Source organism: Suillus plorans (assembly GCF_016647745.1).
Source record: "Suillus plorans strain S12 chromosome Unknown HD556scaffold_91, whole genome shotgun sequence".
In the NCBI taxonomy this organism is placed as follows: domain Eukaryota; kingdom Fungi; phylum Basidiomycota; class Agaricomycetes; order Boletales; family Suillaceae; genus Suillus; species Suillus plorans.
The window spans coordinates 36,809-58,531 of record NW_024537475.1 but is presented as its reverse complement, the minus strand read 5'-3'; the positions used below and the strand labels follow the sequence as shown (position 1 = coordinate 58,531).

Genomic DNA, 21,723 nt, shown 5'->3' with positions numbered 1-21,723 from the left:
TCAGTTTCAAGTTAAAATGAAGGGACGTACGTGTCGCAGAACTACACATTAACTTGAAAACATCATGTTTGCGGTATGCCTAACACATGGGATTATGGCTGAGTCGTACATGCATGTGTAATGTCGTACCCAGACGCCTTATTTTGGCAGGGAGGGAAGTGGAAGTTAACAAGGCCATCTGGTACTAGTGACACGTCCCCTTCCGAATTCTCTGCCTAGCGTCCAAATCTTATGGTGTGGGGGCGACTAAATGTGGTGACATTGCAGCCTCGACAATATGCAAGACATGGAAGAGGTATAGATGTGTGCAGAACAATCATAATGCTGTTGAATTCGAAGGTGTTTGTAATTGGCGGTTGAGAGAATCTGGAATTAACTTCAATAGCAACTCCGACATTAGCAAAGGAAAGTCATTAGGGTTACTATTCTGGACGGTAGATGATCCAATAGCGACCACGATGAGCACAGCGAGGCTGAAGCGCAAGCTCGGTGACTTGGGAATTGATACATCCAGCAGAAAGGCAAACGAGAACTTCTGCCTTGTGCGTAAACTTTCTCTCATCCCCACAGCTTGCCAACTCTCCGTGACCACCACAGATCGGCACCCCGCTGCCCCCACTCGAAAAGTCAAAAGACACAGGCGAATTTGTACCGTTATGGAAGCAAGAGGTGAGCTCTTTTAGGTGTTGTCTTGTTCCAAACTCGAGATATCTTCCAGGTGAGGGATGAGAAGGGCCGGAGAAGGTTGCATGGTGCTTTTACCGGCGGTTTCTCTGCTGGGTACTTTAATACAGTGGGCTCTAAAGAAGGTACGTCCCCTGAGAGAAAATAATACGCTCCATGTCATCTAGCATTCTACTCCAGGATGGACACCGTCAACATTCATATCCTCTCGGTCCGACAGGACCACGAACAAGAACCGCCCTTCTCGCCCAGAAGATTTCATGGACGAAGAAGATCTCACGGGAATGCGTGATGACCAAAAGCTTGTCGATGAGCATGAGCAGATGGATTTACTGGGAAGCACACAAGACGAGATAAGCAAACGTGGTGTGGGTGCCGACGACAAAGAGTGTGTATTATTGAACCGCTTTATATGATGCATCGCTTACTAGACCTACCTCACCAAGCGCAATCACGATCGCACTCGAGCAGTCTCTCCTCCCAGCACCAAAGGACTCTGTAGGCGCTCGAATTCTGAAAAAGATGGGCTGGCGCATTGGCCAGGGTGTTGGCCCACGGATAACATGGCGTCAGCGTGAAATAGCCTTCGGCCGTAACCCAGATGTGCCTTCCGACGACATAGATGAGGAAGCGAAGAAACACTTATACGCCCCTCGAGACACGCCGCTGATCATCGTTGAGAGGAAGGATAACTTTCATGGTTTGGGCTATGACCGTGGTCTAGGGTTGCATGCGAGTCTTGGTGTTGCGCCTGAGGCTTCCAAACAGTCCAATGGCCCACGCTTAGCTGGCGCGTATTATGTCTGCTGCTACTGCTATGTGCGATTTTCTGACTCTGACCCGTGGCGACAGGTGGTTTTGGCCTCGGCGCGCTGAATGATGCAGACGACGATGACTTAGATGTTTATGATCACTCCCAGATTCGTGGTAGGAATCATCATGCATACGATGCGAATGATGTGCACGATGAGGAGCATGTTCTTATGAGTTCGCGATCGCAAGGCGCACGGGACTTGGGAAAGGCAGCACAACCCCAAGTAGGTCACCATCCGAGGGAACTGAGATATTACGGTTCAACTTATGAATTCTAGAGACCTTCTACCGGGAAAGTAGTGTTTCGTGATGGGAAACAGCCTTTGAACGGGTTCATCATATCTGAGAAACCTGTGGCGGAGGACCTTTGGTCAGTAGCATTTTTACGTGTATGTTGCTTATGGTGGGATATTCACAATTACCAGCTTCCCAATACCGGATGTGCCAAAAGATTGGACGCCAAACCCCAAACGCGTATGGGAGATGGAGAAAGCCAATTCAAAAGATAAAGAGAACGCATCTATACCTCCTCCATCGCAAACTCAGTCACACGCCCAGTGGAAAAAGGGCATCTCTGCGAACCAGGTTTGACAAAATTCATTCCCTGCAGAACTCACGTGCTTACATGCTATGGACAGCGGGGAGCAGCACTCGGGGAGACACCCCTCCCTTCTGCACCCAGGTCCATCTTCGAGTACATCTCCAAGAAAGACCAAGAACGCATTAAGAACATTGCTGCAAGTCGCTTCGCCCCCCCTTCCACGTCGGATGATCCCTCGCCAGGTCCCTCACTCCCCACGCCTCCCACGATCACACATACCGAGCCCCACGTCGCCCAAGCTGCTCTCCACGGTTTTCAGCCCTTCACGACCGATCCCACTAAGCAGGCGAGGTACACCGCCTATCTCCATGCACACGCAAATCCAGGCTCAGGCACAATTCCACCCGCACAGAAGCCCGGGCAGTCAGCCGAAGAGTTTGCAAAAGAGATAAACGATTATGCAAAGTCAGCTGCGCTATTCCGCCCCGTCTCTGGAGCCATGGCTGGGCGGTTTACAAGTGCTGCTGCTCTGGATCTCGCGCCAAAGATCATTGAGGGCCTGCACACGCCTGCTGCACAACCAGAAGAGGGGGCGGACAGTATGGATGTGGCGGAGGAGAAGCCGAAGGAGGAAGTCAAGGAAGAAGCTCCGAAGGTGCATGCTGCTCGACTGGGGATGTATGGTGTTATGACGCGCGAGGTGTGTACCTGGCAGCCTGCGCGGCTGCTGTGCAAGCGCTTTGGCGTCAAGGAACCGGATCTGGATGTCCCTGTCGATACCTCTGTGCCGTCAGCACAGACTGCAGCGCCTGAGTTCACGGGCGCGGCGCCAGCAGACGAATTCGCGGGTGCAAGTGCGGGAGTGCCGCAAGTAGAGGGTAGGGGTTCTGGGAGTAGCAAGCGCGATGTTGCGAATATTGGCATGGGGGAAGATGATGGGCAGGGGGATGATGTGCTCACGTATGAACGTCCCGGGATGGATATTTTTAAAGCAATTTTTGCGAGTGATGATGAGGAGAGTGACGAGGAGAAGGATCGCATAGATGATGTCGATGAGGTGGACGAACCCCCTGCCGTTTCTGCGCCAGCTGGGCCATCTAAACCAGCCCCAGATGTCAAGCCACCACCATCGAATGGTATTGTGGAAGATGTTGATCTGGCTACGTTCAAGCCTACCTTCATACCCCGGGGATCCAAACCAAAAGACACGGAGAAGAAGGAAAAGAAAAGCAAAAAACAGAAGAGCTCCAAGGGTGGCATTCTTGTTTCCTTTGATGTAGACGAGGACGGCGGGGACTCATCGCTCACAGCTGCGCGTCAAAAACACCGAGATCGGGATAGTGAGAGGCCGAGGAAGAAGAAACGGAAGGATCGAGAGGGAGATGGGGGCGAGGATATGTGGGTTGAAAAGCCTCTGCCAGATATCGTGAAGGCCCTGCCCGTCAATCTGTCCCTTGATGAGGATAGTCAGGTTAGTGGACAGGAAACTGGACCTCCTCGTGCTCGTAAGAGGGCAATCGATTTTATGTAACGCTATATGCCGCTACTAGGTTATTTGCACTATATACAGGTTTAAAGTTAGCGTTAATTTTGGTGGGTAACTGCGTTTCTCGTAATACTTTACCAGGCAGGTGCGGCGCAAGCGTGAGGATTTGATGTTTTTATTGTGTTTTCCTGTCCCGAATCCAAGTCCTTCTCGCACCTCTTTTTGCCTACAGCAATAGGACACACAGCTTACTTATGACCATCCAGATCCCGCGGGTGCGTGCTGTCTACAAGTATTCGCTGCCTCCGATTCAGAGTCGTCGCTTTGCAAAGTCGTTGTGATATCAACATTGAAGTTAGTATGAGATGTGCAGGCAGTTGATGATCAGATTGTAGACACTTCAATGTGACGGAAGAGATTATCAGCTTCAAACCACGCTATCTTCCCGAATCTTCGAACGTTTCGACCTGTGCAACAAACAACATGCAGAGCCAGAAAATTGACCCAAAAGTCGATTTCTCATTCTCTGGCTCACGATTGGTGTACTGCAGAACATCGTAAGACCTTAGTTTCATGGGCAAGGCTTGTGTCTGAACGTCACTGCTAACAATATTGGCAGGTTCCAAGCAGCTCCTACGAACCATCATGATCGAGCCCTTCACGCACGCCAAACGTCAATCCTCGCGCGTCGCTCATTACCTCGGGAGCACAATAAATATTTAGCTGGCCTGTTTGTTGCTCTATCACTCCCCAATTTATGTTTGCTTGAGGCTCGCTATATACAGCCATTGCAAAAATACACCCTGTTCGACTCTCTGTCATCCCCCAATTTACTTCAGCTTGAAGCTCGCTATGTATGGCCTCATGTGGAATCGACAGCATTCTTGGCATGGTCAAATTGTCCCCTGGAGTAATGACGACAGATGAATAACGAGCAATATTCATTGCCTGTATTCCTTCCCTCGAAGTATTCGTGGATCCCATGCGTTATGGTCACGATTACTACATGTGATAATATTGGGCCACAGGGACTTATAATCACTTTACGCAACTACCACCTTGTAACCATGTAAGCTATCTCTCTTCGCAGCTTCAAATAAATGAATGTATCTATGACAGGACCAGCCTTATTTGGGCAGCCAACCGGTGATCCAGAATCACCATCCGTTCCCTATCAGCACCAATTCGTACATTGTTCACTTAGACAACATTGTCTCGTTGTTCCTGTAATTCCAGTGATTACTCTGCACCCAATATGTGTCCTAGTAGGAGGTGAGAGAATAAAGGCGTTGCTGCCGATGACGCAGTGGCGACATGACTCGGACAGCAGACAAAGGGAAGCCTTTTGGTTAGCCTTTGATCCAGCATGCAAGGTACGTAGTGATCTCAACGAGTGTGATTGTGTAAAGTGGCTCCATGCCTTTCACTGGAGCGAAATATTGTGCTTGCCCCCTTTCACAGGCACTACTGTGGCGGTAGGTTGCTGTCACCTAGCCAGACGTTTATAAACAGTGAAGTTATCGTGGAATGATATATTTTCATCTTCCTCGAACATTACAACCTACCCCGCATTACATTGTCAACAGCATGCAGACAGTCGACAACTCAGAAGTCAAATTCACTTCGTTGCCTGCAGATATCAATGATGAACTGCGGAACATTGTACACGATGTTGTAAGTGCCAGTTTTATAGGCAATCGGGTTTGAATGTAATGAAAAACAGCGACGCATACTCACTACCGACCGTTCACAAGTGATCGTGCGTCAATTCTGCATGATATCTCGGAGATGTTGTTAATTGATTATGACCAGATACCAGACCTTGAAACTGAGTACTCCGGTTCCACCGACAACCACTGGGCCTTCGAATTCGGAGCCCACCAGAGCATTCGTGCTATTATCGCCGAACGCGAGCAGCAGTTACATGCGGTGTCGCAAGAGATATCAGGCCTGAAAACAGTGATGGATCTTTTTAACAACCTTCATGAACAGCTCGTCGAAAAGAAGGACAAGATTAAGCAGTCCATGGAATTGCACAAGGGATTCGTATCACCCCTCTGGAGTCTGCCAAATGAGATCCTGTCCGAAATTTTTGTTCATTGCCTTCCGGACGACAAACACCTGTCGCTTGCACAAAACGAAGCTCCCGTGCTATTGACCAGAGTATGCAAAAAATGGAGGGGGGTTGCTGTGGGCATGCCCGATCTATGGTGCAGGCTGCACTTGAATCTCAAGGACAAGAAAAACTTGCAGCAGCAAGATAACCTGTACCACTTATGCCTGCAGCGATCACAAGGGCGTCCTCTCTCGTTGGTAATCGATTGCTATGCACACCAGATGCTCAAGTTGAGAAAATTTCTTCGGCCCTACTATAGCCATCATATCGCGTCCATCTCTATCCCTTGTTTCCGCGGAACCCGCAAGGTGTTGGGAGAATTCCAGGCACTTCAGGAGCTGACTTTGGACAACACAACCAGTCGTACTTCGTCAACTATTGCAACATGTCTTCCAATTCTTCCGTTGACTGTGCGTAGTCTCAAGGTAATAGGGTCATTCTCCCTCGACAGGAATTTACCTCCTATCCCCGCATTGACTCACCTGACGCATATCGAGGTCTCATCATGTTCCCTGAGTGTGGTCCTTCGCTTAATCCGTCCATCTTCCAACCTCTCCTCGTTAGTGATTCGCCAATATACAAGCGAGCGAATACCACCTGTCGACTCGGCCCAAGTGTTGACGCACACCGCACTCCAATCCTTACACATCCTCGAGACCAACATGAGCGCAGCCTCCCTGCTACCTGGCCTATTCAATATTCTATCGCTCCCCAATTTACGCGCGCTCGAAGTTTCCGCTTCACAAGCATGGCCTCACGAAGAAGTAAAAGCATTCTTAACGCGGTCAAACTGTCCTCTGGAAAACCTGAGCTTTGGCGCTAAAATAGTGACAACGGATGAACAGCGAGCTGAATATGTTGCCCTCATTCCTTCCTTGGTCGTTTCGCATTTTGTATTATAAAATGATGATATCAAGCTTCGCGTATTGATGTAGTAATTGCTTCATATTTACCCTGTCTTCTATGCTACTAGTACTAGTTTTCGTCCGGTTGCTGACGGCAAAGAAGTAGTGCCATCAACCCTTTGCGGTCCCTGAGACATATAAACACCTTCGGTGACGATGAGAGAAGCTGATTTGAGAGTCGTTTGTTATCATCTTTAACTTGGAATCTCGAGACCTGTGTGAACGACATAAACATCTTGAGGTTGGCTGTCTATATGTTGCTTGCTGGCGCTGAATAAGTCATGCTGGTTTCGCTGCAAGTTTCACGATTCATAACGAGCATAGTCTATTGAAGGATTGGCAATGAGTAAGTATAGGCTACATATAGCATAATCGTGTGAGCATAATTTCGTTAACTATGTACATAAACTGTCCTAGTCTATTGGAAAACCGAGGAACGCGTAGGATCTATCACTAACTTGAGGGATGGGAAAAGAGTGACATATTCTGCTAGTTGCTGAGGCGTCGTCGTCACTCCACCGCCGAAGATCAAGCTTTCTAGGGGACACTGTGACCGTGTTATCAACGCTTTGAATTCTCCGTGAGCCCATCGTCCTATATTGCGAACTTCGACGATGCATAGATTGGGGAGCGTGAGATAATCAAATAGCCCAAGAAGTCCGGACGAGATCGTTTTCATAAGTAAATCGCCGGAAAAGCGCAAGGATTGAAGTTTGGTATGCGCCAATTTTCCCAAGGTCTCGGTCGCCGGCATGAATGATCCAATCATCGTCAACGACGAAAGATTGGGACAAAGACGAAGCAAGCAGGGTAATGAAACTATACCCGCTACCTTAATCTCAAGATTTGTGAGACCAGCCCATGAGGGAGAATTGAGGCTAGTTAACCTCCGAAAGTCAAGCCACATGCCCAATAACCTGAGATTGCGCATGTTGGGCGGCAAATGCGTGATAGAGTGCATGATAGAGTGCATGACAGCTGGTACTGGATCTATACCACCCGTGTATATAACCAGCTCCTCAAGTGCGCCGAAGTCCGCCGCCACCAGTGGAAAGGAGCTGGTACCGGAGGATAACCCAACATGCAGTAAGGATATTTGATCGACGTATGGCTGGAGCAGGCTTCGTAGCTCTGTCCACTTATTGTTATCACACTCGAGTGTCAACGACAGTTGACGTCCCCGTGATCGCTTGAGGTAGGAGTCATAGCAGAAAGCTCTCTGCTGCCAGTCACCGTGCCCCATTTCCAATCGCAGCCTACGCCATAAATTCGGCATGTTCACAGCAATCTCCCGCCATCGTCGACATACTGCAGTCAACTGCATGGGGGCTAGATCTGGCGCGGGCGTCCAGTTTGCGTCTTCTGGGATGCAGTAGAGGAAAATTTCAGCGAGGATTTCGGTGGGCAGACGCCCAATAGGCGATGAAGATCCCCTGGGAGGACCGATGGACTGCACAATCTTGGCCCTCTCTTGGACGAGTTGCCAGTAACGATAGTTGATATGGTTTGGGTTTGAGGCCTCGTGCATGACTACACCCAACACCTAAAGTGGATGTTTGTTCAGACGCCAACACCTTCAAAATGAAGTACTTACAAGGCAACTAATGATATCAGGGATGGCTGATGGATCGGTGTTGTATTGCATATCGACACGAAGGAGGTTGAGATGTTGAAGATGGAGGTCAGAAATGATTCTGAAGTTCGGCCAACCATCGCGTCCCTATTTAAACTACAGCGCTTCGCAAACCACAGGTCCACAACAAACATACCTTGCTATTGTAGTTTTTCATAGTGGGTCTTGTGTGAAATACCGACCATCCACATCTAGAGACTTTGCATTGTTGCAAAGAGTGTCAGTGCGAACGCCTGTAGAATTTGTGGAAGGGTTATCTCGCGCCTGCCATGGCTTCAACATACTTAGTCGGCACTACTAGGTCATCCGAGACTTGTTTTCTTTTGTGGATGATACCTGAAGTCATATAGCAGCTTTGTGGAGCTGTGATCTTTATTTCGCCTTATTCAGTAGTATTGCGTTTTTAGTTTGAGATGAAAATGTAAGTACTCACAAAATCAGGCTCTGAGTCTCCTCCCCACATTCCTCCCGACCGTACTAGCATGTAAGCTTAAGGGCCGATTCACTTTTCGTCAATCATGTCTCCTCCACTACACTCTTGAATCTTGATAATGACGCACTTGAATTTAAACAGAGTCACGCTCTGAGGCTTGTTCATTGGTTCAAGTGACAATATGACATCCTCAGTTTTGATGCAACCTCATGGAAAGTGAAACTGAAGCGAAGCGAATTGACGAGTGTCTCTGTGCTCCGAGTTTCCAAATGGTGGACAATGCGAACCCTTTGGTCGTTCACCATAAGTAATTGGATTGGGAAGAGGTCAATACTAATTACGGATCTCGGTCCACCCATAATTATGTAATGTAATGGTCAGTCTGAATTTTTTGTTTCTTGCCTCACTATATGGCCATTGGCGATCTTTGCTTTTTGTAGCATAAGACACCGCAAATGTTGGATAGGGTGCAGCACAGATAGCAGCTGGGTGCGGTGGTTAACGGGGCACATTAATCGCCGTCACTTATGTAGGTCACTTAGCAGTTTACGTACTTGATGTATCATACTACATAGCTACTCGTTCCTTCTTTGTCGAACATTTTCACCAACCCTCGACATGCAGGCCTTCGACAGTCTTTCCCCTGTCCCAGATATCCTCAGTACTCTGCAAACTGTCGTAAGTGTTCATTTATAACTATTGCTACGTCTGAAAGTAATACCATTTGCTTCAGCTCGCAAGTTCACAAGTGATCGTATGTCTATGAAATATCAGATGCTATGTTATTGACGATGACCAGCTTTCTGCAGACCTCAATACCCCGTATTCTAAATTCCCCAATACCGACCATTCTACCATCGAGCTCAAAGACCGCAGCATCAGCGCCCTCATCATCGAACGCCAGCAGCAGTTAGATGCAACTTTTCACCAGATCTCAGCCCTGGAAACCGTGATGGATCGTCTAAAAGATCTTCAGACACAACTTGTCGAAAAGACGCACAAGATCACCCAGTCCATGAACTTGCACAAGGGACTCCTATCGCCTCTCTGGCGCCTGCCAAACGAGGTCTTACCCCTGATCTTTATCCACTGTCTCCCGACGCACCATCACATGTGGCCCACCTCAAGGCTAGCTCCCATGTTATTGACCAAAATATGTCGGCGATGGAGGGCGGTTGCTACGAATATGCCCAAATTGTGGTGCAGGCTGCATTTACAAGAAGCCGAAGGCAGAGACTGGCAGCGGATAGCTTTCTGCTACAATTCATGGCTGGAGCGGTCACGAGGATTTCAGCTCTCTTTATCACTAAGGAGTTTCCAAGGTCGCTTGACCAATACACAAAGCCTCCTTCAGCCTTACATCAATCAAATCTCGTCTCTCTCTATCCTTGTTTTTCGCCAGGTCCCTGAACTTATGATGACAGACCTCCTAGCACTTGAAGAGCTAACCGTCACCATCTCCTATCTTGATGCTATTCCAGCTATTGCGCCATCCATCTCACGACAGTGGTTAACCCTTCGCAGTCTTAGGCTAAGGGGGATGGTGTTCAACCTCCATTACTTATCGTATCTCGACTCCGTATGGGCGCACCTGACAAATGTCGAAATCGCAATGGATCAACCGAATGCAGTCATTCATCTGCTCCGTCTGTGTCCCAACCTCTCCTCGTTCGCGATTCACGCAGCTTTCATGCACACTGGCATACAGGCCGTAGAGCCATTCACGCACACCAAACTTCAATCTCTACACATTGATAGCAGTAACTCTGGACTCACAAACAATCTGTCTCATTTGTTCGATGCTCTATCACTCCCCAAGTTACGCGTATTTGAAGCTCGATACGTACGAACATGGCCTCATGAGGAGTTCAAGGCATTTCTGGTACGGTCGAATTGTCCTCTGGTGAGCCTGGATATGGGCTTTGGAGTGACGACGACAGATGAGCAACGAGCGGAATACGTTGCTATCATCCCTTCCCTCGAAATCATAGTGGATCCCATGAGTCGCGATCACTTTATATAGTATACAGACTTATTGTTACACAGGTCACGATCCTAACATGATGATATTGGACTTCAGATCTCAGACTTGAACTATACACTTACTCTACACCATTATGTAGCACTGAAATGCGTCAGATGTCCTTCGCAGATCTCAATAACTCCATAGCTTGTCCTTCATCGACATCCACAATCTGTTATGGACTAGGATAGTTCGAGCTCTCCCTAGGCGGATTGCCTAATCTGATAGCGGGCTCGCTATTGGAGAGACGGGGATCTTCTCTCAAATGAGAGGTTCGGGGGTTCCACTTAAGGTAGTGTCGGCTTTCCTTAAGGTGCGGCTTAGACTGAAGGACTGGGACTGTCTTTCAGAGGAAGTTCTGGATAAAACCTAGTAGAATCAAGTAGGGAATATACATGATTCTGTCTGCTCTATATACTGTCGTCCGTGTGCACAGACCAATACTGCGTTCGGTAGGTAGGTATGAGTGTGTCTATACAAGGGCATCTTATCTGATGCCATGCGGTCGATTATCTATACATGAGGCTTACCATGCCTCTCTTATCTGTCCTCAAGGCGTAGCATGCCTTTGAGTCTAACTGCGCATGCTGCGGCATGCGGCTTCTCTTCTGACCATGAAGCAGAGCTTCTCCATGATCCGGGTCGAGGACCATCTAGGTCCGTCCAGATGTAGCCTAGGCTGGTCTAGGTCATCTAACGGCATCCAGGCCGTTCTAGGCGTCTCTACGAGTCTCCGTTGAGTCGGTAAGTCTTCCAAGACGGTGCATATGGTGGGATAGGGGCTAAGGTCATGATGACCTCCGTAGGAGGGGTTCTCGGTTACATGTTATTGTAACACAATCTCGCATAGGATCAACCGTTCGCGTTATAGCCCAAAATCGCCGTCTAGACTCTATCAGGCTTTCAAGATTTGAGGCGGGAGCGTCGGCGCATTCAGCAATGCATCTTCTTTGGGACGGCCATCAAAAGCTAATAATAAGGTGTGTGCAGTGATCCGATCAGGTGATGCATATCTTATCAGCGTCGTTGACAAGAGTCCATCTCTTGATTATAACACACCACTCAGTCGTTACAGCCGTTTGAGAACCTAAATGATTCCATTACTTTTCGCAGGAGATGACCGACAACAGGCAGAACTCATATTCCAGTCGCGAGTTACCAGAACATGTAATAACGGACGATCCCCAAATGGATCAGCCTGGTCGCCCAAGTCGGAAGCTGCCTACGACCGTGATACCTGTTCCCAGGGTATCATTGTACGCACTCGACATAAACCGTTGAACGACGGGCCATGAGTATGAGTTTATGCCACCACGTCAGGGCATGTAACGGAAGGCAATGTCAAGAACACTCAGAGGACAGTATTATCGGATGTTGGACTTGGTACGTATGTTAGGACGTCAAGATCATAGTAATGGTACGCCATGTTGTAATGACACAGATTGAACCTTGTATAAAACTCGTCAACTGATGCGTTGACTTTCACCTCTGCTACGAAGGTAACCTCGAATGGTTTTACGTTCACACCGAGATGAGTAAGTGCGAAGTACAGTAGCTTGCTTGTCCGAGACTCACAGGTGGGTATATCTTGATCGTTTATCAAATTGTCAATACCTTGCTACACAAAGCAGGTCTTAGGTGACAATTTGCTGGCATTGCAGATACCGTCTATTCAAAAGGTAATTCCAGTGGATATCCAGCGGATAGGGTTATTGATGTCATGATATTCAGAGTTCGCTGGAGGTCGGACCGCGTGCCAAATAGTTACAGCGACTGCTCGACAACCGAGGCCACATCAAACCTCCATCACACGAACGAGAAGACTAGAACAGATGATTTGGAATGACATTTCCCTTCCCCGATAGACAGAAAATGCATAGCCTGGAGGCTGGGAAGCAGCGTGCCAAGAAATTCGCATCATCTTTCCACCCGTCTTCAGCTGGCGTACCCCTCGCATTCGCCTGGACCAATAAAATTAGTCTCCTTGGGCGACTTGAATTCTATGACTACCCACCGAACAACAGACAAGACAAAAAATGATATTCGGTACATAAAAGCAAGGGATCTTCTATATCGTCCTCCAAAATATTTGATTTGATCCTCCATCACATCCTCATTTCAATAACAATGCGCGTCTATTTCATCCTCGCCGTTGTTGTTGCTTTAACAACATTGATATCCGCCAGCGACGCGGCGGTTGAACTATAGTTGTAGTGCAATTAGATGTTAACTGAGTTTGAAAATGTAATCGTAGACAAACATACTAACTCGACCAAACAATCTGTTTTTGGCAGCACCTTGACCTGACGCAATAGCAGTCAACCCGAGCTTACCGCCATGAACCCCAATCAACTGCTGCTGACAGAGAAGCGTAAACGCGGCCGTCCGAAAGGGTCAAAGAATGGATCCAATGCTGGCACTGTGGGCCGTCCAGTCGGACGCCCAAGGAAGGATGGAAATCTACGAGCATCCAAGCCAGACAAACCAGGTAAGCTTCGAAGTCTGACACACTGATGTATATTATGTGTAATAACTAATGATATCATAGCACCTTCACAATCTACCTCTGCGGAGGTGGGAGGTACCAATTGTGACACTGGGCAGCCACTGGCAGGTAAGTCATCTTCATACAATGTGCCAATGCCATCTGTAGTACTGATATGTTCCACCTTTAGTGGAACTATGTGCTCACGAGCCAAGCTTGAGCACAAACCCCACACCATCTGGATGCCAGTCACGCACAGACTTGGATCAGCGCTCAGGTGCGCCAACCAGCGGGAATGTCACAGTTGGTAAGTGTCAGTATCCGAGTCAAATTGGAGCTGTGCATTGATTTTGATATTGACGTCCTAGATCTTCTTGATGGAGAGTCAGACCTCGAGCCAGTGCAAGTTGCTCCACGACTGAGCACTGCTTCTGTGTCAGGTGATGCATGCAATCTTCAGAGCAGTGCGACAGACAACTCAGGTATGCACAAAGCTCTAATTTTGAGACGTGTTTGCTAACTGTAGGCTCTCATGCCCAGTTCATGCCACACACTGCAAAAAATCAACCAATGATCCACCGAAGCAATTGGACGACTGCAACTACAAGGATGAGGATGACGAGGATAATGTATTTTTCGGGGCAGATGTGGAACTTGAGTATATGACTGATGAATTTGCTGCCATTGGTGATGACGACGAAGCTGTTATTCAAGATGTGCACATTCCAACCCCATCAGCACCTCATTCACCATCACCGGAACACACTTCCTCAGCCAATGGTATGAAGACCAAGGTACCACGTGCCACCATGCCAACATGGCTCGCCGATGAATATGCAGATGCCTGCACTCATCTCGATTCTGAAATTGCGAAGATTGGGAGACCGGTGTGCTATGAGAGTGGGCAGTTCACAATGACTGCACCTCCACTGGTGTTTTCCCGTGTTGTCCCTTTTGAGATCGAGCCCTTGGACTTCTACCGGCCACATTTTTTCATATGGCTGCCCCACCTCTTCCAGCACATCCCTTGTCCAAACTGTAAGGATATGAACCGACGATCCAAGAGGGGGCAGCCAGTCATACTTTGTGTTCTTGGCTGGCCACAGCAGCCACGGCGCATTGTCGATCTTGAGCACTTGGTGTTCATTATTGGACACCGGTATTATTGTGGGCACGAGGAGTGCAAGAAGACATTCCAGAGTTGGTCGCCTGCAATCTTGCAAGCCATACCACTGCCACTAGCAGCCCTCTTCCCATTCCACCTAACATATCGATGTGGTTTGACGGACCGCTTGGTTGGCATCTTGTAAGCCTCGTTTCAGAGGGGTATTGGGCCATCACCTTTCGCTAAGAATATACGAATGATGCATGTCTGCTATTATGAGCAACTGCATGTCCAATACCTAGAGACTGTCCGACTGCGCATGCAAGCAAGTGCATCTGGGCTCCTGCCACCACATCGACCCTTTCCACGCTGGAATGACCCTAGTGGCTATGCTGGCTATGTCCCTACACACCGCTTCTTTCGTTGTTTCTATAACTCACTCACTGAACGGCACGCTTCAGAGATGGACCAACATATGGCCATGCAGTCTGCTGAAGCCCTCAGCCATGACCACAGCTTCAAGGTCCGTCTACATTCTTGGTTCAAACACTTGTGGACTCACGACAGAACAGGTGACGGGCATTCTCGGCAAAGTCAATGGTGTGGCAACATTTGGTGCCCTCCATACTGCATGCAATGAGTATGGTGAGTGTCGCAAGATGACACTAACACCGACGAAGGGACATGACGACTGCATGCCTGCCCTCGCTGAGATTCCTGTAACACTTGCAAAATATGGTCATGCGCCCGTCAAGGTTTTGTTCACAGACAATGTCTGTGGTGATAAGTCAGCCCTTGAGAAAGTGTTCCCTAGTCTTCTCTATGATGTAAACCCTGTACCGAGCTCTGGATTGGAGGACTTAGTAGTACCTGATGGTTGGCATGTATGTCGTCTCGGGACAACTTATCAGATTAATAACTGAATGAACTGCCTCATGGATGAGCTACGAGTTGATGCAGAAAAGGAGCTGCATGTTGCATTCGACCTGGAGTGGCCAGTAGACCGAGAGATGGGAATCTATGGCAGAGTTTCCCTTATATCCTTGGCATATGATAAGGCCATCTACCTTATCCCGGTATGCTTGTCTGCAAACTAATACACTATCGTAATCTCACTGAAAACTGCAGATAAGTCAATATTTGCAAGACAATGGCTTTCTGAAGCTGCCATCATCTCTTTTGGTAGTCTTGCGCTCGAAACGAGTCCGCAAAACTGGTGTCCATGTCAAAGCAGACTTAACTCGCTTATACAAGGACTGTGGCTTCGCTGATTCCAATGAACAGCCATTTGTTGGTGCTCTTGAACTTGGGTCGATGGCCAAGGATCGAAATGTAACAGACCATGCACATGTCAGCCTCACAGACTTAACAGCGCTGGTACTTCGCCGAAATCTGCCAAAGGACATGTCTATTCGTGTCAGCACAAGGTGGGATGATCCCGTGCTATCACCAGAGCAAGAGAAATATGCTGCATTGGATGTTTATGCAGCTTCGGCTATTTTTGAGTCTTTCCTTCTTGTGGTCCAGTGGCATCTTCAATGCCAGTTGGTACCCAGGTCCGGCTCATGTCACGAAATGGAGGACTTGCAGTGGCATATGGCCATATAGCTCGTCATCAGCCAAGACAGCTGAATGGCGTAAATGTATCAAAAACTCGTGTCGTCATCACTGTGACATCTGTCCTTGTCCCTGCCTACCTTGTTCGAGCAGAGCTGCGACCTGACCGTCAAGAAACCCCAATTTCAAGTCTTGCTGCACAGTCACCCTTCCCGCTGCTGTGCTATCAAAGGGATCTCCGAACATGCCCTGGGACCAGCAAGATGAAACCAAAGAACAATGCTGCAATACCTGCGTCACCGCCATATGAGCCTCATGATTCACCTTATCTTCCGGTTGATGAAATTGAGGAGCCTACATCTGATGTCAGTGAATTGTTATCGCACAATGGAGATTCTGGCATCCCTGAACAGCTGGCCAGTGATGCAGAAAAGGACCTGCATGGGCTCTCTCAGATTGAATCACTTGCAGAACTTGTTTCTCGTAATGTCTCCATCGAGAACAGTGAAGTATGCTCTTGGGTTCTTGGGGATATCTGGCACCTCATGGACCAGTTTAAAATTTCCATTCACCATGGTCTCCGCCGTCCTTTCAGCTGTGCCCTTCGAGATGCCATATTCTTACCGGACCCTGAAGATCTTGCTGCTGTCGAGGAAGTGCTGGTGAAGAAGAACACGTGTTTTCGTCAGATGGTCCTCACTAACTCAGACTGGGTGTGGCAGCGCATCAAACGGCTGGTTCCACCTCCAGAGATATTAGCACCTCGTGTTGCTGAGGTACTGCAGACCTATGGCCCACTGAAGGATGCTGTGACTGGCCAGCCTCTTTTCAATGACGCATCATGGGAGAAAGCTTGTCTAGTCATTGAGAACATTAAATTAGGCTACTAGTACTCAGATCCCCCAGGTCACCATTTCTACACACTGCAGAGAACGGACAAGCTCGGTCTCAACATCTATTGGTGCTCACGTGGAACCAATAACGTCAAGGGTGGCATCCATCAGAACATCATCCGACGGTTTGGTTCATTCAATGCATCACCCCAGTTGACTGTGAATTTACTTCGGGACTACACAGGTAGGGAGGCCAACTTGAACTCACCTGGACCTTTGACTCCCACTCCTCCTGAAGATAGTGGCACTGAAGGTAGAGAATGATGGGTTGAACGAGATGGTTGAGTTGAAGCGGGTGGGAAGCCAGGTAGTAGCTAGTATTGGGGTACTTACCCAGATTTGATGGATTCTGGGGAACCTCGACGTCAATACAAGTCAATGCTTATGACATTTGCTTCTCTTTCTTTGTAATCAGTGTTCTTGAAATATCGAGCATGTCCGGGCGTGACAATTCCCTCTCCCCTTGAGTCCTCCCTCCCCCCCGATTTATTTAATTTAATTTAATTTAATTTTTGCGACCCACAACATATATAGTTCAAGTGCCAGCGACGCTGACCAATGCCCCACTTGGTGCTTCTTGCCTAACACTTGTAAACACTGCCCACACGGACTTTGTGTGAGTAGTATGAGCAGTTTGCGGCCCAGAATCAATGTTCAACTACATTACTCACTGCTTGCATCAGGAAAACCCTCCCGTGCAAACCTAGTAAAATTAGATCTAATTAGAGAAAGTTATCCTAATTGGACAGATTAGAAGGCTAGCCAGGGCTATATTACCTCGAATTATTTTATGAAAATTAACGAAAGTCTATTGCTAATCTGAGAAAATTAGAACACTCTGGCAGGCTTAGACACCACTGGTGAAGACTTTTTTGACATTCTTAGACAACACTAGACAGACTTTTTGCAACAAATCAATGATCATTAAAATGAGGTATTCTAATAGTACAGTACATGTGAGCAAAACAAACGATTGCGCTGCTATAAGTACAAAAGTGCGAGAGATGGACATGAGAGGATGGGATCAGCATGACACTTGCTCGAACGTGAATCGACACTCACTTCCTGTGAACGGTGGGCAACGACTTGGATCAGCATGGCTCTTGCTCGAACAAGAATCAACACACTCACTGTTTGCAAATGGTGAGCAACGACTGGGCCACGATAGACTCACTCACTGCAAACGGCGGACACAACGACTCGGACAAGCGTGGCTCGAGCTCGAACGAGGATTAACAGACTCACTCACTGCAAATGGCGCACAACGACTTGGGTGAGCGTGGCTTGAGCTTGAACGAGGATCGAGAGACTCACTCACTGCAAACAATGCACAATGACTTGGATCATTGATTTGACCTTCATAGCAAAGTCGGCAAATGGTAGGATGCGGTAGAAGAGGGAAGGATGACGTGGCTTTAGTGTTGAACATTGAACATCGAACATTGAACGTTCGGAAGTTGAAAGGTTTCCAAACTAAAAGTCACGTGAGTCAAACAAAAACAAATACGCGCAAACATTGGACTTGTAGTTTTGCTCACTATATCGTGCCTGTGACGTTAATTTGTAGTTTAGTTTGAATGCATACCCCCACAACTTGTCAAAACCCGTTCGAATTCGAAGACGGGTAGAGCTGTTGATACGGTTACCAGTGCTAATCCCTAGACATATTTTTGTGACTTTGTGCTAATTATGTATAATTTTCGAAAATTAGAGAGCTTAGGTCAAATTAACCCAATTAGTCTAATTTTGTCTAAGTTAAAATGGGAGGGTTTTCCTGATGTGGCAGTTGCTCTTTGTATGCTCCTAGTGTGGTGGTGAGTCGTTTTTTGCTTTCATATCGGTGCAGTATGGTTGATGGCACGATGCGCGAGTTACTAGGAGTTTATTGTCAACGAATTTGCTTCTGAACATATTTTAATGTCACTCGAAGAGATCTTGGAATGCGTAGAGGGTTCAAAGACTGATGTGTCTGCATTCTGTAGCATGAATATATGGTTGTTAAATAAAGAACCGAGAGGCACCTCTAGACTGAGCAAGGATCAACGGAAGGAAATATTTCAGGCTCCACAGAGGAGAGTAAAATCACTCACATGGAAGCTACTCACCGCAAAGGGGCTGGCTATGACAAATGTAAGCTATGACACCCTCTACCTATATTGGTGTAAGTACAAATAACGGACGTGTTCATGATCCTAAGTCAGTGACTGTGGTTGGCCTTGGCATCAGTAGCTTCACCTGGTATATACATAACTCACGGCCTCATGCGCAGACTATGTGACCCACAGATACAGCACTCCAAGTCTCAGCCAAATCATCCAGCGGTGTGCTCGTGAGCAATTGTAATCGTTGCATGGAAACTTGAGCCACGACAAGAGGTGTGCGATCGAGAAATCTAGAACACAGACCTGCCGCAACTTGGGTACCCCCTACGCCTACCGTGACAGCGTGATGACAACGTTACCGATCATGTAATTTAGCCATATTAGGTAGTCGTTCGTCGTACAATGTTAAGTCAAAATGAATCAATTCAACTATCGCAAAGCAAAACAGACAGCTGCAGCGTGAAAACGAGTACGTATGCGACTGGAATAGGTGCGTAAAGTAGGTAATCAAGCGCTAAGTACAGCAAGAGCAGTTGGAGCAGTCGGAATGGTCGTTCGAGCCTTCTTTGATGAACGGGATGAGCCTGCTTGTGCTCCAGCACGTTTGGAACCACGAGAAACTAACAGAGGCACATTCTCCTTGCCGATCTCGTCTGGAGGAGTGTAGGAAGGCTGCCAATGAGTCTTTGGGATGCGCGAAGCAGTCTGCTCCAGGTCCGTGAGCCTCATCTCCTTCCAAACACTTGCGGGCAGCAGTAAACCAACATCTCTCTGTCCCGGTATCATATACTCCTCATGCTCCCGGAAGATATGCTCGTGCATATTGTAGCGCCAAACGGTGCCCACTGGGATGACTGCCGTCTTTCTCGTTGCCTTGCCGGGTGCCGGAGGAAGAATGGGATGGCAAAGCTCACATTTAAGTGGCAAGTTGCGGCATGGGGTATTCTTCGAACCGGTCTCGGCGGATGCGTATCGGAATTGGTGCTGGTACATGCACTTCGTGTCCCATGTTGTTGCGGCTTTGGCAGGCACGGTGACAGTGATAGCGCACTCTGGTCGACCGGAACATCCACAAAAGCCACATGGAAGTGTGTCGCCGACCTTGTAGATAGTCATCAATGTAAAGTACATATGTAATTTTAAACAAACTTACCGGTTCTTTCAAAACGACCTCCTCGGGAGTGTTACTGATGGCGCGCAGGATATGCTGGCCCATGTGATTGCGCATGTTGAGGACACTGGATTCGCAAAGGGGACACGAGGCACTCAACAGTTTGCACAAGGATGCGCTCCATGTCTGATGCGTCCTCAGTCTTGCAAGTGGGTGCTGCAAGGATAGGGTATATCTGGTCTTCGCCGAAGCATGAGACACCAATTACAGTGAGCTCCTTTCCGAGATGGATATGGCCGTCGTGGATTTTCTGCGCAATGCTGACAGCAGAGTCATATGTGCAGAGAACCGGGTCGATAATGTTCGAGTGCTTCCAACAAAGGCCGCCAACCTTGTTGAACTTACTAAAATGAACTGCCATCTCCTCAAGTGCAATCTCGTCAATCATAAAACTAACGCCGCGCAAGGGCAACAAGTCTGCACGAGTGTCGACAACGATATGTTGGATATTTTGGTCGAATTGATCATCGCATATTGGGCCGATGGTTGGTGTGAGAGATGTGAATATGGATTTAGCGCGAAGAGTGCATAGGGATGGAATCTTGAGGCCTTGGTTGAGTGCAAAAAGCAACTGACGCCCCCCCAGTCTAAAGACAAGAGTGGCAATATCCAAGTCACTGGCACCATATCCGCGAGGCTGGTAGACACCCTCAAGAGCATCTTCTAGCTTGTTGACAATTTCTCGGATGCTGGCGCCATTGCGTAACGCGATGTTGATGACCTGATGAATGCGAGGGATATCATTCTCAGAGATAGCCATGACGAGGCGGTTGTAGTCGTCCAACTGAGTGAGAGTGTACATATACTTGCATGAGTCGTTACAGGCCTAGAAAGAGTCAATGAAAATACATAAAGGCAGAATAATAAAACATACCTGCAACTTTAATTGATTGACTTGATCTGCGTGTTTTTTTACTAGTATGTCTCGCATATGGGCGAGACCCAGATAATGATAGTTTGTGTGGGCCTTGGGATTACGTGCGATATCAATGAGGTGATAGACGTGCGCGTATACTTCACCACACTCTTCACAAGGGTAGTCTTCCCGAATAGTGAGGTGTGAGCAGAGTTTGGATCGAGCGCGAGGGAGTCGGGGAACTGTGATGTCGACAGTAAATGGTAGTCTGTCGGGTCCGTCATGGTATCGTGCCCAAGGAAAGGACATGAAGAATGTGTGGAGGTCGTCAGGCCAGTTGATGGGAATGCCTGGACACACGATGTCGGGTTTGAGAAAACATGTATCAGAACACATAATATTCCAATTGCTGACAATGACATAATGATACACGATCGTTAATGAAATCCAGCCGAAATGAACACACCTAGGTTGATCAGATCGAAAGCAAGGCTTGATCAATGCACCAGCTGTCTGAGTGTCGTGCTTTTGCTTTTTGGAAGCAGTAGCGGCACACTTCTTACTGCCTCGATGATTGGTGAGTGATTTGAATTGACCAGGTGTGCATAGAGGTAAGGCTGTATGTACACTGGTTTGACACCAGCTTGCACACTCAGGGCAGAGTAGTCTCCATCGATCTCCAAATTGATCCGATACTAGAAGCCGACTGGCCTTGAATAATAGATACAGTGATTCGGGAGTATTGAGCTTCAATTGTGCTTCAATATCAATATCCGAGACCGAGGCTGGAACCGAAGATGTGTTTGATGATTGGGTGTCGGTTGATGATTGTCGACTCAGAGACAGAGAATTAAGTGATGTAAAACTTAGTATACTATGGGATGAGCTATGCAAATGACCGTCCGAATGTAATGGTACTT

The 21,723-nt window shown here is 47.8% G+C and overlaps 7 protein-coding genes across 7 annotated transcripts; 4 read left to right on the top strand and 3 right to left on the bottom strand.

Moving 5' to 3' along the window:
* The first annotated feature begins 404 nt into the window (after positions 1–404).
* On the top strand, positions 405–3,702 carry HD556DRAFT_1414656 (uncharacterized protein). The gene is made up of 9 exons (XM_041304291.1): positions 405–542; positions 598–669; positions 719–809; positions 865–1,072; positions 1,131–1,474; positions 1,537–1,721; positions 1,776–1,867; positions 1,923–2,082; positions 2,136–3,702. The coding sequence occupies exons 1-9, from the start codon at positions 459–461 to the stop codon at positions 3,567–3,569; spliced, it is 2,670 nt and encodes an 889-aa protein (XP_041153960.1). The 5' UTR covers positions 405–458; the 3' UTR covers positions 3,570–3,702.
* A 1,409-nt stretch (positions 3,703–5,111) lies between these two features.
* HD556DRAFT_1506945 (uncharacterized protein) lies at positions 5,112–6,542 on the top strand (the record flags this gene model as incomplete). Its single annotated transcript, XM_041309041.1, has 3 exons — positions 5,112–5,198; positions 5,248–5,283; positions 5,337–6,542. 3 exons carry the CDS (start codon positions 5,112–5,114, stop codon positions 6,540–6,542), a joined length of 1,329 nt encoding a protein of 442 aa, XP_041153959.1.
* A 314-nt stretch (positions 6,543–6,856) lies between these two features.
* Positions 6,857–8,455, bottom strand: HD556DRAFT_1046991 (uncharacterized protein). The gene is made up of 2 exons (XM_041295982.1): positions 8,140–8,455; positions 6,857–8,088 (listed from the first exon to the last, which is right to left on the bottom strand). The coding sequence occupies exons 1-2, from the start codon at positions 8,188–8,190 to the stop codon at positions 6,964–6,966; spliced, it is 1,176 nt and encodes a 391-aa protein (XP_041153958.1). The 5' UTR covers positions 8,191–8,455; the 3' UTR covers positions 6,857–6,963.
* A 535-nt stretch (positions 8,456–8,990) lies between these two features.
* HD556DRAFT_1414637 (uncharacterized protein) lies at positions 8,991–11,086 on the top strand. Its single transcript, XM_041304290.1, has 3 exons — positions 8,991–9,289; positions 9,345–9,365; positions 9,411–11,086. The coding sequence occupies exons 1-3, from the start codon at positions 9,230–9,232 to the stop codon at positions 10,632–10,634; spliced, it is 1,305 nt and encodes a 434-aa protein (XP_041153957.1). The 5' UTR covers positions 8,991–9,229; the 3' UTR covers positions 10,635–11,086.
* A 1,885-nt stretch (positions 11,087–12,971) lies between these two features.
* On the top strand, positions 12,972–17,294 carry HD556DRAFT_1506943 (uncharacterized protein; the record flags this gene model as incomplete). Its single annotated transcript, XM_041309040.1, has 13 exons — positions 12,972–13,122; positions 13,183–13,248; positions 13,310–13,426; positions 13,488–13,601; positions 13,660–14,414; positions 14,505–14,747; positions 14,797–15,108; positions 15,169–15,300; positions 15,353–15,745; positions 15,781–16,641; positions 16,672–16,804; positions 16,859–16,927; positions 17,209–17,294. The coding sequence occupies 13 exons, from the start codon at positions 12,972–12,974 to the stop codon at positions 17,292–17,294; spliced, it is 3,432 nt and encodes a 1,143-aa protein (XP_041153956.1).
* A 2,166-nt stretch (positions 17,295–19,460) lies between these two features.
* HD556DRAFT_1218689 (uncharacterized protein) lies at positions 19,461–20,001 on the bottom strand (the record flags this gene model as incomplete). Its single annotated transcript, XM_041296748.1, has 2 exons — positions 19,461–19,877; positions 19,930–20,001. Coding segments are annotated over 2 exons (489 nt in total), but the record flags the coding sequence as incomplete, so codon positions are not given.
* A 529-nt stretch (positions 20,002–20,530) lies between these two features.
* HD556DRAFT_1248152 (uncharacterized protein) lies at positions 20,531–21,199 on the bottom strand (the record flags this gene model as incomplete). The annotated part of the gene is made up of 2 exons (XM_041298754.1): positions 20,531–20,773; positions 20,822–21,199. Coding segments are annotated over 2 exons (621 nt in total), but the record flags the coding sequence as incomplete, so codon positions are not given.
* Positions 21,200–21,723: the final 524 nt, after the last annotated feature.

Bases quoted from the DNA above. Each gene is read 5' to 3' on its own strand.
- HD556DRAFT_1414656 (XM_041304291.1), top strand. From the start codon at position 459: ATGAGCACAGCGAGGCTGAAGCGCAAGCTCGGTGACTTGGGAATTGAT. The intron at 1,475-1,536 runs GCGCGTATTATG...CCGTGGCGACAG, and splicing joins CAATGGCCCACGCTTAGCTG to GTGGTTTTGGCCTCGGCGCG. The intron at 2,083-2,135 runs GTTTGACAAAAT...TGCTATGGACAG, and splicing joins AGGGCATCTCTGCGAACCAG to CGGGGAGCAGCACTCGGGGA.
- HD556DRAFT_1046991 (XM_041295982.1), bottom strand. From the start codon at position 8,190: ATGCAATACAACACCGATCCATCAGCCATCCCTGATATCATTAGTTGC. The intron at 8,089-8,139 runs GTAAGTACTTCA...CATCCACTTTAG, and splicing joins CTGATATCATTAGTTGCCTT to GTGTTGGGTGTAGTCATGCA.
- HD556DRAFT_1414637 (XM_041304290.1), top strand. From the start codon at position 9,230: ATGCAGGCCTTCGACAGTCTTTCCCCTGTCCCAGATATCCTCAGTACT. The intron at 9,290-9,344 runs GTAAGTGTTCAT...CATTTGCTTCAG, and splicing joins TCAGTACTCTGCAAACTGTC to CTCGCAAGTTCACAAGTGAT. The intron at 9,366-9,410 runs GTATGTCTATGA...GACGATGACCAG, and splicing joins TCGCAAGTTCACAAGTGATC to CTTTCTGCAGACCTCAATAC.